Source organism: Lichenostomus cassidix, chromosome 3 (genome assembly GCF_008360975.1).
Source record: "Lichenostomus cassidix isolate B80296 chromosome 3, HeHo_3.0, whole genome shotgun sequence".
Classification (NCBI taxonomy): Eukaryota; Metazoa; Chordata; class Aves; order Passeriformes; family Meliphagidae; genus Lichenostomus; species Lichenostomus cassidix.
Genome location: NC_139483.1, coordinates 16812645 through 16828094, shown reverse-complemented (window position 1 = coordinate 16828094; position 15450 = coordinate 16812645). Strand labels below are relative to the sequence as shown.

Below are 15450 nucleotides of genomic sequence, written 5' to 3'. Positions count from 1 at the left end.
GCTACTCCTCCTGAGAATGACTCTTGTTCATGGCCAGGCACCTTTTCTGGCAGTAGTCAGAGATGGCTATCAAATGGATGAAGTGATTGAAGGAACCAACGAGTCCTTCAGGCCCCCAGTGTGCTTTTCCAAAAGTGATTTCCCACCCCAAGTTCCTCTTTTTCCTTCAGAAAACAGCCTCCTTCCAGCACTGCAGGTTCTCAGTTGGAATCGCCAGCTCTTACTAGACCTTATCTTTATCTCTCCTTTTAAACTCTTCAAGTGCAATATTACAACAGAGAATATACATTACACAAACAATCATAATAAAATACAACTTACTAGATCTTCTGGATAATCATCATAATCAGAGTCATCTGTGCCACTTCCAGTGGTCCTTAACATGGAAGGAAGACAGAAACTATTAATGTATCAGAGCAGAACTGCAAGTGAGACATCCATAAAACAAAACAAAAGCAATTTCCACAATATGGCTCCCCACAACCATGATATGTAGACTAAGCCTGGAGAGAAATTCCTGACTCCCATGCTCTAAATCTTCTACTATGAAACATTAAAAAATGAATCCTTTCCAAGTGTGTGATGAATTGGATCAATTTGCCAACCTGTTTGAAAGACAGACCTATAAAAAGGTGATGTAGGTTCATTCTGCTTCAGTTCACCAAGGGAAGCAGCAGCAAATCACTGCTGAACTAGACCAATCCTTCTGACAACAATGTCCTGCTTTCCCATGAGATCTTCAACATCTATCTCAGGTTAGAGAAAACAGAACGCTCCATGAGACTATGCACAGGGTTAGGAGTCAGGAGATCTTCATTCCAATCTCACACCCACTGGTGATTTACTCTCGATAGCCTTAGTCTTATCTCTCAGATGTAGCCAGTATCTCTCACACCCAAGGAAGATTAAGAACAAAACAAAGGAACTGAAACACATGAGGAACAGGGCATTATGTGGAAAACTATCAAGGAAGCCATAAGGATGTCCACTAATTCAGGGCTGTATGTTCCCCACAACAGAGAAATCATGATTGGCTCTGGTATCTGCTTGTCTTCAAGTGACAAGAGGGATTCCAATAACTACAGGTAACTTCTGAAGAAGACTAGCCTACAGGAAATCAATCATCCATTTGCAACCTTGAAACGAACAAAATGTAATAAATCAAAACCAGAAAGCTTTAAAGAAATGACAATAGCAATGGCATTATTAATCTAGTGGTAAAAATTCTTCTTACTCGTTTTTCTCTTGTCTTGCTCTTTTTGCCACATGTTCAGCTTCTAAAGCTGCCAAATCTTCACGTTCTTTTTCATTACTGATTTTTTCAAACACTGAAAGAAAAAGTTCAATCATGTCAAGAATTAATAGCCAAAAGCATAATTTTTTGGCATCTTAGAATAATATTTGGCATCTTAGAAAAATATTAAAAGTACTACCTTTTGCAACTTGTATTCTAAAGGCATTTCTTTTTCTTCGTCCATAATCAACACTGAAAAAAACCAAATTAAACAGGTTACACCAACTGATTTTTCCTTCAACATGTTTTCATTCCCAGTAGAAAAAGTATATGGGAATTTGATTCCCAGGCTTCCACACAGGTTCTTATTAAAAACCATCTTTGTGAAAATGTGATTGTCCTGCTGAGCAACCAAGCGTCCTACTGGATCCTGTATCTCCCCCTGCCATGTCTCCACTGAGTTGTTATTTTCCCTCATATTTCAAACTCACTGGGGTAAATCCCAACATGCTGCAATACATCTGTAGCTCTTTATTTAAAACAAACAAAAAAAATCAACCCATAAAAAAACCCAAACCACAACCAGATCTTTTAATGCCAATGCATTAATAAAATATGAGTCATTAGATACACCAGCAGAGGGAAACACTGGAGGGGAAACAATCTTATTGCTTTAATCAACTTCAACAAATGGCAATGAAGTTAACATACAGAAAATTATAACTTTTATTATAAACATATGAATTCAAACCAACAAATATATTTTTTACATTTTGAACGTACTGGAAACATGTACAGTGCTACATACAAGTTTCCAGTATATTTTACATTTTGAACAAAGAATATAAGACAAATCTTGGCTCACCTGTAGGTTTTCTGCAAATCAGATGCCAGAATTCCAATGTCAACATACTCGCCACATTTACTACTTGCAAGATACTGAAATGAAGAATTTTAAGCAGGGAGTAAAATCTTTGTCAATCATTTCACGAGAACAGCTTGAACAAATATGCCTATTTTAAATTCTACCCTCCCTAGAGGTTGAAATGAAAATCAGAATCAGCTTTTTACTGCCTTGCAATGCACCAGATAGTATTTCCTAATTAAATGGGAAATGCTTATTAAAGCACAGATTACTGGTCAGCTCTACTTCCCAGGGAAAGGCAGCATCCTGCATTTGGGAGCTTTGATGACTTATGCTGGATCAATTCTCTTATTTTTACTTAGTAAGAAATTTGTTTTTGTAGCCCACACATCATCTTATCATCAGCCTTAAAGTTCTTGGTTCCTCTCAGTTAAACTCCTTTTGGTTTATATCTCCTACCCTAAAAATGAAACAATCTATATCAATCAGCATGGATACTGTCATAAGAGCTTTTGTGAAATAAGAACAATTATGAAAGTAAGAAAATGTACTAAATTTCATGTACAACTGTACTCCACTCGCTTTCTTCCCCCCTCTCTCCAGATCAGGAGCAAGAACTTTTGATACTGTAAAGATAAACTCCTTCTTGAAAAAGAGGAAGAAAATACAGAATCCTCCTAAAAGATACAGTATCACAAATGTCACAGCAATGAGATTTACAAAGTCTCATTTAAATTAATAAGTCCATTAAAAATAAGCAAACTGAATACAGATTTAGCTTTTAAAATTATACTACACTTCAGATCACCCATGGGCAGCTCCTGCCCTGCAAGGAACATCCATTCCAACCATCATCCCAGCTGGGTTTTCCTTTTTGGAATAGTCCAGACACTCAGTGTGATCTTGTGAATTAAACCAAGCATGTTCCCTCAAGCAGCTGCTCTCATTTTAAGGAATTAGAAATGGAGTACACTTACACAGAGGCTCAGAAAACTGGTGTTCAAGGTGCCAAGTTATTATAAACTATCATAAGACACGACACAGCACTGTGCCACTTGAAGGAATCACAGTTTTCCCTGTTCCTCCCACTTATATTTGGGAAGTATAAGTAATCCCATTTCCCCCTTTTCCCAGCCATTCAATAAAATCACTGTACGTTTCCAAATACAAACAGCACTTGCCAACATCACAGAATCAATCAGGTTAGAAAAGACCTCTGAGACCATCGAGTCCAACCTGTGACTGATCCCCACAGTGTCACCCACACTGTGACACTGAGTGCCTCATCCAGCCTTTCCTCAAACACCTCCAGGAACAGTGACTCCATCACCTCCCCGGGCAGCAATTCCAATGGCCAATCACCCCTTCTGTGAGGAAATTCTTCCTAAGGCCCAAGTATATATATATATATATATATATGTATACACATATACCTGTACACACATATACTGACATACACATACATAACACACATATGTATAAACCTATATATTGACATATATACGTATACACATATATATACACACCATGAATATAAATATATATATATATATATGTACGCACACACACACACATGTATATATATATATAGATACTTTGAATCTATTTCTTTGGCCCTAATTCATTTCACTCTGAAGCAGAAGCCAGCCTCAAGAGCACAACTATTGAAGAGAGCAGAAGAATGAGAGCAAACAAAACGATTTACCAGAAAATTTCAACCTAATAAATAACTAGACCTCTCTGAAGCCTCTCTAAAGCCGTTTTAAAGCCCTCGGAGGCAGGCCGGGGCTTGCTCCTCTCCTGCCCGAGCGGGCCGGATGCTCAAGGCCCCTCAGCCACAGGGGAACACATGAGCCCCGGGCCGGCTGCCGGGGGTCCCGGGGGTCCCGGGGGTGCCCCGGCGGGCGGGCTGTACCTGCTTGATGCGCTGCTTCAGCCGGGGGTCGGAGCTGCGGCCGGGCCGGTACCGCATGGCCGCCAGCCCGCCTGAGGAGCGAACTGCATTTCCCAGCGTGCCGCGGGCTGCCCGGGCGGGGCGGGGCTACGGCGGCCGGCAGGCTCCGAGCGCGGCGGGGCGGCGGCGGGATGGAGTCGGTGGTCTTCATCTTCTCGCTCATCGACTGCTGCGCCCTCATCTTCCTCTCCGTCTACTTCGTATCCTCCTCCTGCGGCGCGGGGGGCGCGGGGCGGGCAGGAGGCACGGGAGCGGGGAGGCTGCGCTGGGCGCTGGCCGCGGGGCCCGGCGGCTGTGGGCTGAGGGGCGGCAGGGCAGGCTCGGCGGCCGGAGCGCCTCAGCGGCTTTTAGCGCCTCAGCTCCTGGGCCCGGGCTGCGGAGACACCAGCGCGGCACTGGAGCGAGCGCTCCGCCTTGGTGCTCGGGAGCTCACGGGCCTAAAAAGCGCGGCCAGCAGGGTTTTCATTGCCAGGGCGCCTTGCTGTGTGCTGGCTGTGTGCTCGTGGCTCTGGGGCTCCGAGCTCCGCGGCAAGCAGGATTCCCTGTTCTTTTGTTAGAGGCTTGTCCGCAGGCTTTGTTATATAGCCTTTGTTGCAGTGTAAAGGCACAGATTTGACTTCTTTGCCTTACTCCTCTTGTTAAAGGAGACCTGGCTTTCATACTCTTTAATCCTGGTGGGATTTTTCAGTCTGCCCAGTTCTAACAGAACCTCTCGGAAGAAATGCATCCTGGGAGGATTAGTTGTTTGTTGGAAAAGGAAAAGCTTTTACCCATTTTTTGGGGAATAGGAAAAGCATCTCGTAGTGTTCATTTCCTTGGAGAAAAGAACCATGAGCTTTACAGGACACAGAGCATGATGAGATGCACAAGTGCATCTTAAGCCTTTTTTGAGAGTACTTTTCTGACTGAAATATTCGTATTTCAGCTGCTGAAAGTTCATTCAATGATGATGTTACCCTCTTACTTCCTAGCAAAGCATTGATTGATTCAATGTTGTTGTAAATGTTAAAAACAAGGAAAAAAAAAGGTAGATTCACTGCTTAAAGCTGTACAATTTTGTGAGGAGAATTTAAAAGCTCTTTAATATTTTCTTCCGTTTTTATTTCAAGGGTTGTAGTAACAATTGTGGTATTTAAAGTATCGCATTTGCCTCCCTGGTGTGTTTTAAGGGCTGAACTGAACTTTAGCACTTGTGCAACAGTTGCCCTTGGGAATATATAATAAAATTACTTGTTTTGATAACAAAATGTGGCCAAGCCTTCTATCTAAAATAGGAGTGAGTTGTAACTAATGCAAAGGTGTCTTTCACAGACCAGCGCAGAGCAAGGCAATGAATGCTGAGAGCAGAGGGTTCTCCCCAGAGATTAATCTCCCCAGTTTATTGTCTAAAAGTAATGCTTTGTGTATTCTGAGTTACCATACAATGTTTCCTTATCTTGAACTTCAGATAATCACGCTATCAGATCTGGAATGTGACTACATCAACGCTAGATCGTGCTGCTCCAAGCTCAATAAAGTAAATTGTTCTCTTTTGCATTTGCTGTGGTTTGAGAAAACCACATCCTTCACCTGAGCATTGCAAATAACTGGGGTGTAATGGGTATCTGAGGACCTTGATTGGCAGTATTTTGCATGTATCCCTTATTTCAGCCTGCTGGTCTTTTTTTAGGTGTCCATCTTTCAGCAAATTCCATCACAAAAGTACCATTTTAAACAAATCTGCTTAAAACTGTTTGCATTAAATCAATGTGGCCTTCCCATGGGTGTGTTGACCTTGATTTAACAGTATTTTTTTTCTTAATGTGAGAGAGAATGGTACAGGATCCTGTCAAACAAAAAACATGTAATTGCCAGGGGCTGACCCAATTTGACTCTGCCAGTTTTTATATTGATCAGCTTTCTTATCTGTTCCAAGCCTGGGGCTGTTTGTACATCCTGGGGCCATGCAGATATTAATTATCTGAATTCCTAAATCCACTGTTGTCTGCAGTGATTTCAAATGAGCATTGTGAATTTTCTTAGCTAGCTCTCTTTCTTGAAATCTGGTGTAATATAGTTGTGTTCAGACAGCTGCTGTGCTGCTCTCTAGAAATGTTTGTAGTGCTTGGATAAAGCACCTCTGGTACAATATCTTAGGGTTTGATTTCTGCTTACTTGTGTGGAATCTGCCTGAAGGTATTAATTTCTCCACCCTTGGATGGAATCACATGCCTCTGCTGTTAGTTTTTCTGATTTTACACGGTAATAATCAGGTTACAACCCCATATAGATCACTTTCAGAATTTGCTTTCGTGCATGTAACAGTTCTCTTTTCCCTTTTTGCAGTGGGTGGTGCCTGAGGTGATTGGCCATGCTGTTGTAACAGTGTTAATGCTTATTTCATTGCACTGGTTCATCTTTCTCCTTAACCTGCCAGTGGCAACATGGAATATATATAGGTAAGTTCACTTGCACAGGGGTTTGTGGGCTTTTTTTAAATACTGTTTCTATTTTAGCTTTAAGTGTAGTACAAAGATAAATAATATGTCCTGGTGAGATGTTTCAGTTGTGTTCTTGAGCTACTAACAGTTTTCATTTATCAAACTAACATAATTTCTTGTCATTAAAACAAGAAACCCAACAGTGTAAAGGACATGAAACTTCTGGCCTTTGCTTCCATTCTCTCTAGTGCCCAGGACCTTGATTTGTGGGTCATTCCCAAGTTCATAGGAAATTGTAGCAGATTAATTGGGATAATGAAGTAGTACTGCCAACAGAGTTGATAATGTTTTCATGCTGTGCCTGATAGTGCTATCAGCATAAAAGTGCTTAGGTTGGCATGGCTGATGGTTGTAAGACCATGTGGTGTTGTCCCTTGCACCCTCCTTCCTTTACTGACTTGTCTCTGCCCCTCATCTGCATTGGTTTTGGCCCCTCATCCTGCCACTTTGTATTTGGGAATGTTGGCAGGCTTTCCCCCCAGGACAGTTGTCAGTGTTCCTGGTCTTTGCACACTGGGCTGCCACTCTTGGATATGGTTCAGTTGTCAGGAGGGGTTTCCATGAGGCAACACTGGGACTGTCAGTCCAAACCATGTTCTTTTTATCTGCTATCATTGTGGAGATCTGTGGAGAACTGACCCTTCACAGGTGTTAATCCAATGGAAACTGGGTGTGGATTTGTCCCAAATTATCTCCAGTCACTTTACTGAGGGAACCTAAAAGGCCAAATGTTAAATGTACAGGTATGAAAAGTTGGCTGTAATTCTTGTTTACCTGAACCAGCCAGGGCTGTTTGCAGGGATGGGTTGAGTTGCTGATGGAATTAAACAAGAAGTTTCATAGCTCTCATTAAAACAAAGTTGAGGATTTCTGTACTGATAACCTGGTTGTTCCTGGGCAAAATAGCCATGCTGTTTAAATATTGATATATATCACCCTTGTTTTTTACAGAACTGGCAGCAAAGCCTTCAAATGTTTCTATGCTGGAGTAACATGAGAGTATAATTTTATGCTTAATACACAAATGTTGCCTAAAAACACACACACAGGGCATGGTTTTGCCTTTTTTTGTTTGGACCACCCCTATGTACAGCTGTGATCCATAGTGACCAGTATTTGGGAGCTGCTGGCAAATCTGGAGTTTGATGTTTCATTTAGGCAAGACTGTTGTTGCAGAGACACTGCAGACAGAATGCATTTTCTTTGAAGCTGTGAAGATTTCTTGTACTGCTTACCACTTTGCTGCTTCATTTTGTGTATTTATGTTAATTGTTAAAGTAGCCACCTGCTTTCCCTTCTAAACCTGGCCAGAGAGTTTTAAAAGAGAATTTCTACTTCTGCATTTCAGGCAGTAAGCTTTGACTGCCGTTTTGTATTGACAGCTCTTATTTTATATATGTCCTACATGGCATAAATATAATGAATATCCTAAAATCCAGGATTGTTTCCTTAGTTTTAGATGTGCAGTGCAGGCAATAAGAAGTCAAAATGTTAGGTCTGTATCACTAATCCTGCCTTCTTTCTGTGGATCAAGGAGTTTCATTCACATTAATTGCCTGGACTGTTCCACCCCTACTGAAGGAGTTAGAGGCCTGCAAAAGGAAGTGTGGTGTTTAGCATTATCAGTTCATCAGGAACTATAGTGATGGGACAAGGAGTAATGGGCTCAAAGCAGAAGAGGAAAAATTTCAGTTAGAAATACAGATAAAAAATAATTCTGTTGAGATTGAAGAAGTCTGTGCTTTGCAGTGTGTGTGATAGAGAGAAAGGTAGGATAATCTCTTCCCCTTACTGACTTTTGTTTAAAACCTGCTTAATCCCAGTGACTACATGGCAGCTACAGGCAGTAATGGCTTAATTTGCTAATTCTCTTAAAGATTTTAGTGAGAGGGGGGAGGTTTTGTGCAGAAGGGGTATCAGAAGCAAATCCTGGGAAGGATAAACTAGTCAAAAACAGCATCAGGGGAGACTTTCAAAGTTGCAATGTGTTTATTGCAACATTCTTCTGGCCCTTCTTGTTCAGCACACTCAGATGACATATAGTTTGGTTTATTTTTTTGATGAAGTTTGTAGTATCTCCAGTGAGACATTGTTTTATCTCACATTCTCCTTGTTTTAAAACATAAGGAAGTGTTCAACTCCTTTTTTCTTCTTTGTTATATAGATCTCCTTGAGAGAATAGGTCCAAATAATGAGATTCTTGCCATGTCTTTAGGAGGATAAAACTGAAAGAGTTAAAAAAAAAAAGAAATTAAAAAAAATGAAATCTTTACAATCCAGTGAAAATTCTAGCCAGAACTTCTACATCCCTTTAAAAATTGGGAAATCTAGAGGGAAGTGTCCTACTGCTGGGGTAGCAGCTTCCACTGAATGGAAATACTGGAGGCATTAATGTGTATATTTATTAAAGCTGACAGTTTCCTTGTTTGCTGCAGAAGATTTTTGCTGCATAGAGGATGACAGCTGGCTTGAGCTGGGTTTGTCAGCATCCAGCAGCATTGTATCCGTGGCTCAGTTCCTTAGATATGTCATACAGGCTCTCCTACCTTGTGGGCCTCTTGCAGAAAATGCCTCACAGCTTATGCAATTAAGTTGCATCATTTAAGTGTTATCATTCTTTTTTAAATGCAAAATTAATACATGCTGTCTTTCTGGCACTCATAGCCCAGACATGTAAGAAAATTATGCACTCTGTTTCTAGGAGTAATTGGTACAGGAAACATGTTCTTCCTTTTATTCCAATAAAATGCATATCATTCCTAGGAAACAGACAATAATTTGTGTTACAATATTAAAAACAGAACAATCATTCAAAAGTTCACATTTAGAAGAGAATTTCAAACTGGAATTATATTTATCATGAACTATTTTTAATGGGGCACAACTGTCTTTGATATTAGTCAAATATGCTGCAGTGCTTTTTAATGCCTCTATGAAAGACAATTACTGTGGTTTGAACTTTTTTTTCCCCCAGTCTCCTACTGCTGCTAGAAAACCTGCCTGTTGCATGTTGCCTTTCCTTCCCCTCCTGTTATTGAAATTAGTGTTGTAAGAGGTGAGGAACTGCCTTTTGGAGTACAAGTGGTACCATTTGAGCATATGAAGAAAATTTAAACAGTGATCTGGTTTGAGACCATGTTTTTGCTCCAGCTTTAGGACAGAGTAAAATTCCTGTAGAAAGAGTGTAATAGATTCCATAGACTTGATGGGAAGAGTGTGATTCTAGGAAGATAATAAAGGCTGTATAACATCTCAGTGAAGTGGGGATACTGTTCTAGGCTGAGCTCAGCTCGAGTGAGAACTCCATGGGCTCACATGTGCTCCCTTGCGAAATGCTTCTGACAGGAGAACATGCTGCTGGCTGAATTGTCACAGGACATAAACGTTTGGTTTGCTGGTTTTATCTTCCTTGGCTTACATTTCACTTGGCTGCACTCAACTTTTATTCTTGTGTGGGTTTGGGCAGCAGAACTTGACATCCTCAGTTCTGCCCAGCTCATCCTGTCAGCCTTGGTGTCTGTGCTGAGGTGTCCCAGAGTGGTGTGACAAAGACAGGAATAATAACACAGATCCTTTGCCTTGGCTTATGCCACCTCATTTTGACCACTGAGTTTGTGATTTTCTATGTAAGGTTTTTTGCTAAATAAATTAATGATTCTTAGCTAATTAAGTCTTTTCCAATCCCTTTCATCTAATGCATCTTTCCACTGCGGGTGGTCATTTTCCTCATGACAGCAAGTAATTGTGAACAGCAATTAAAATGAATTAGAATTGATTAGAACCTGGAATCTCTCCTATTTATACATGGGAAGCTAGGCTGCTGTTTTTAGTACTTCTTGTTCTCTTATTCTTTCTTTGTGGGTTGTAGTAGCAGAGATAGATGTGATACCCAAAACTCCCTTACCTTCAATTGTGAAACAGCTCTTTAGATGAAAGTCCTGTCTTGGCAACATCTCCCCTTTTTATTCCCCTGACACACCCTAATGTTTCAATGACTACATTTTTGGGTTTTGTTGTGTGGTTTGTTTTTTTGGTTTTTTTTTTTTTATTCTTAAACTTTCAGGTACATTATGGTGCCAAGTGGAAACATGGGAGTATTTGATCCCACAGAGATCCATAACCGAGGACAACTGAAATCACACATGAAAGAAGCCATGATTAAGCTGGGCTTTCATCTGCTCTGTTTCTTCATGTACCTTTACAGGTTAGTTTCAAAAATTGCTCCCAAGGAACAAAGGGATTGTCTGCCAGCTATTTTTATCTCCTCTATTCTACTGGTGTAATTGCTGGTATTCATGTCTTATCTTTTTGCATCCTGCTAAGCCTCAGTAATATATTTTGGCAGCTATCTGTGGGCTCATCAAATGCCTTAATTTACTCTGATCAAACACTGTTTGGAAACTCAGGCTATTCCTTAATCTCAAAACCACAAGTACAATATAAAGAGTTACATGCTTTCAGCACCTACAATAAGTGGCCTGTTTAGAATGGAAATACTCTCAAAAACCAAGTTTATTTTACACGTTCTGTTTCAAAAAATGAAGTTGATCTGGCTAAGTTACAAATAGACATGTTCTATGATAGGGATACTTACTCCAAGGTGGCAGAGCTGCTGCTCCTCTGCTGCAGTATTGCTTCTGCAGCCCTTGGCATCTAAGCAAAGCACACGGCAGGGGTGCCTTGACTTTCTATTTCAGCTTCTCTCAGTGCAGCTCTCTCGTGACAGCGAGAGCTGCTCCTGCATGCACAAGCTTCAGTAATCCACTGGTATCATGTTTTCTGTTTTGTCACAGTATGATTCTGGCTTTGATAAATGATTGAGAAGTTGAAAGAGAATCATTAGCTGCCAAATTGGGTCATCACTCCAGTGACTGGTTGTGGAGCCACAGACCTTCTGAACACACCTAGATCATGGTCATCATGCAGTATATTTTTCCTCTTTGAACAAGAAGTATTTTTCTGTATTTTTAACATAAAATATTTTCAAAAGACATTGGATTTGTGTAGCAGTTATTTTTGTTTCTTTACAAGCAAAACTGCTGGAGCTGCTGTTTCTGTGAGATGAAATCCTTGCTTACAGAAGTGACCTTGTAGGAATTAAATGGTGATAAGGGAAACTCATTTCAGCAGCATGAGCTGCTAATGGATGGTAGTTCCAGAACACATTTAAGTGCAGCGCTGATGTCTGATTCTTGCTGAGAGGTGTCAGGATGAGACTCTGGCTGCCAAGCTGTCCTGTCAGAGCCTAGTTTGAAGCAGCACTTGGAAAAGAGATTTCAAAGTGGGACAGTTGCATAGCTTGCATCTTTGTGTTGGTGTTTTTCCAGGCAAAAATCAATGGAATAAAAGTTACGTTTTCCACTCTTTCCCACCTCCCTGCAGCAACCTGTATGAAGTCTTGTATGTGGATGGATTCAGATCCCTTTAGTCACACTAATGTGTAAGAGTGCAGATAAATAAGAAACATGATTAATACTTGCTTTTTCCCTTCAACTCCTATTTTGTTGATGAAGTACATCATGGACATCCAGATAAAATAAAGATCATACTGCACTGGGGTAGAGTTGGTTACAGAGCAAAAGACTAGCTGCAGTTGCTACTCCATGAACCTGCTGTTTCCATATCCAGTGGGGTGAACCAAGAGTCTGTCTAGCTCAGGGAAATGGCCTAGTAAACCATAATCCCATTTATCCTGATTCTGATGTGACTCTGCTTCAGTGATACCAGCAAGTTCTCTCTGTGCAGCTCTTGCATTGGTGATAAGTGTATAAACCTAAGTTTGTACCCTCACTGTCCAGTAACTGTCTTTAAGTTTTTTATATGTGCTTGAAAACAGGTTTCTGGAAACAAACACATCAATTAAAACACTTTAAAAAATACACTTCTGTAATTACGTCCTAAAATTTATGAGCTTTTTCTTTTTAAGTGCTTGGGGTTTTAGTGTACAGCTGGAGTTCACAATTGTTTTCAGGGCCTGCCATGAAAAGGTGACACTGGTGCTTTATTGCTGTAGATACCTTGTGTTCAGTGTTTGTTCCAGGAAAAGTCTGGCTTTAAATTTTTAATGGATGGAGTCCAAATTCAGCTGTTGTAAAGATGAAAGCCTGCTGAAACTTGTGCTCATTAGAAAATAACGAAGGAAACAGCTACCCCAGCTGGATGCCCATGACTACCTGACAGCACAACAATCAAACTACACGAAGTACTGACCTATAAAGCCAAAACCCAGAAGGAGGTAGAGGTCTGGAGAAAGGAGACCAAACAAAATTTTAAGAGTATAAAGTTAGTAACTTGTAGCAAATTGGATGTTCAAATAAAATAATTTAATTGCCTATGTGAAAAAAACCCTACTATGCATATTGTGGGTGTTAGGAGAAAGGCCTAACTCAGGTCCTTGCTGTACTGCTGACAACAGATTCATTTCACTACCCTTGTTTCACACTCAGAAACATAAGCATTAACTTCATTTGACGTCCATTAGTTAAACTAGCAGCTTGATTATTCAAAAGACATGATAAATAAGTTCTCTGTTTATTTATATCCAATAGCTGTTTATAACAGTTCTAAGAACCTCAGTAACAGGTTTCAGACTACACTTCTGCTGAGTAATTACACTGGTAACATTGAAGCCTTCCTTACTGTACAGAGTCATTGCCTGCCTCAACAGAGATCTTCACAGAAGTCTGTGTCAGCACCAGGAAAAATGTATTTGTAATTACTAAAAACGTGGTTCATCACCTAGAAATGGAGATACTACAGTTAATCTCATTCACAGGAGACCCACAGAGCACAGAAATTTTTATGGTAGTAAAAATAAAAAATCTTCCCTATTTTCTGGGTCTCCAGCAGGGGAGAACAGGGTAATTAAACTGAAGTTTATTATATAGAATTCAAGACAGTTAGAAGCTTTAAACTGATTTTTAAAAAATTTCATCTAACTCTCACTAGAAATGTGTGAGATCAAACACAGATTCCCTCCTATTCCCCAGACTATTTCCCTTTGGACCTGAGGCATCCAAGGGTAACTTTGTGGGGAACCATTAGCTATGATTGATAGAAAACTCTTTATCAGTGAGAATAAAAATCCTGCTGGGATTCCAACTTAACTGATGTTATTGAGCTCTTTTCCTCACCCCCAATCCACTTGCTAGCCAGCTTGCCAAGGTGATTGTCACACATCAGTTTCCAGACAGATTTGACAGCTGTTAAGAGTTCTGCATTTGGGGGGCTAGTTAAAATATGTACAGTTGTGTATTTCCCCTAATTAATCATTAGTTACTGACTGTTGGTTATTTAGCTTGTTTTGTTAAAGAATATACTTGTATTCTCATTCTAGTAAATTACTGGGGTTTTATTTTACTAAAGTAGTTCTGTTAGAGAACATGATAAATCAGTGGTGTGACCAGTAACCCTAAGAACAATTCTACATGCAGCTTAACAATCACCCTGAAATAAGCCTATAAAAGCAGACCTTTATCTGTTCAGGATTGTCACAGCTTTATTCCAATTCTTTTTTCTCATAAGCTCTCTAGGATTTTGTACAAAAAGTGCCAAAAGACCATTTATGCCTTTATGTATAGGGTATGGTGGATGTTGGATGTAGGAACATTAGGGCTGTATATAATGAACCACCATGCAGTTATCTTAACCATATTAACCATCTTAACTTTGGCAGAAACAGAGGTATACGAGCCTCAGTGTATGAGCATTCAGAGCATTAGAGGTCTGTTAAAGTGAGGAGACAACTGGCACTGCCATCCTGTTGGGATGTGGTGACAGCCTTGGCATGTGCAAGACACACAGGGAGGTGACCAGGCAGCACAGGACAAGGTGTAAGAAAGGACCCTACCTCAGGCTGAGTTTGGATTTTAGCTAATTGAAAAAATGCACATCTATTCTCAGGTACCTTGTGAATTTCTTTGAAGTAATATGAAGGATTAAAAAAATAAAACCAAAAAAGCAAAACCACATTAGGAAAAAACCAAAACCCAAAACCACAGGACTTAAATGCTGAAATGTCACAGGTCTGTAGAATTCATATACCTGTTTCTCTTGCATTCTTCTGACCCATTCAAGGCAGACACAGGATGGCAGATGAAACACAGCTTTCTGGATGGGTTTTTAGTGACAATCTGCCATGTGGATAATTTATGGCTGTAGTGGGTCTGCAACCCAAGAACCTCCTGCAAATACCAGCAGCCAAGGGAAGGGGCACAAAGTAGGACACAGAGAGGAGTTAGGCACATCCCTTCTCTTGGCAGCTGCATTTAAGCTGTAATTATCCATACACTGCCTAAACTGTAAGGAAGAGAACAAAGGTAATACAAAGATGCTACTAGAGCGGGAAAGACTTCTAATTAATACAGAAGTTAAAAAAATGAAAAGATTGTATGCACATCAGCAAAAGCTACAGGGAGTGGAAATTCAGGCACAACTTTTTATGTAACACAACATTAGCTAGAGCTGAATAAAAATGCAGGGCAAAGATGAGGTTCTGTTTTAAGGCACAGGGAACAACTACATGGCATCAGCTGGAGGGAACACAAAGGCAAGAAGATCCAGGTACTTCAGGAGCATGCTCGTAATAGTAAGTATCAAAAAATCTGAAGTATCAAAGATCACCTAAAGCAACCTGTGCCTGGTATTTGAGCAAGCTGCAGCACTAAGGAATGATAGATTTCATGGGGCCTCAAGGGAGCAGATGTTCAGCAAGTGAGATAAGCAAAGGGGACACGGGCAGGTCGAGTGCTGAATGTGCAGTGCAAACACAAGGGTGAGGTAGATTAGAGCCAGACAGCAGAGACTGCAGAGCCTGAACACAGCACTGAGTGACTCATCTGCAGCTACGCTGCCACTAATTAATTTTCCTAGCGAGGAAGTGAAATACTATGGAAGAAACCTATAATTAATGATCAAG

The 15450-nt window shown here is 40.5% G+C and overlaps 2 protein-coding genes across 3 annotated transcripts in view; one reads left to right on the top strand and one right to left on the bottom strand.

Annotated features, from left to right (window-relative positions):
• NVL (nuclear VCP like) overlaps positions 1-4172 on the bottom strand; it is a 38305-nt gene extending 34133 nt beyond the window's left edge. For both annotated transcript variants that reach the window (XM_085054697.1, XM_085054698.1), the window contains exons 1-5: positions 4015-4172; positions 2100-2173; positions 1434-1486; positions 1235-1328; positions 322-376 (exon numbers count right to left, since the gene is read on the bottom strand). In XM_085054697.1, the coding sequence (XP_084910823.1) occupies positions 322-376; positions 1235-1328; positions 1434-1486; positions 2100-2173; positions 4015-4071 (333 nt within the window). In that variant the 5' untranslated portion in view covers positions 4072-4172. The remainder of the gene's footprint in view (positions 1-321; positions 377-1234; positions 1329-1433; positions 1487-2099; positions 2174-4014) is intronic.
• Positions 4138-11526, top strand: CNIH4 (cornichon family member 4). Its single transcript, XM_085054707.1, has 5 exons — positions 4138-4253; positions 5501-5569; positions 6379-6491; positions 10597-10737; positions 11327-11526. Exons 1-5 carry the CDS (start codon positions 4185-4187, stop codon positions 11352-11354), a joined length of 420 nt encoding a protein of 139 aa, XP_084910833.1. The 5' UTR covers positions 4138-4184; the 3' UTR covers positions 11355-11526.
• The last annotated feature ends 3924 nt before the right edge of the window (positions 11527-15450 follow it).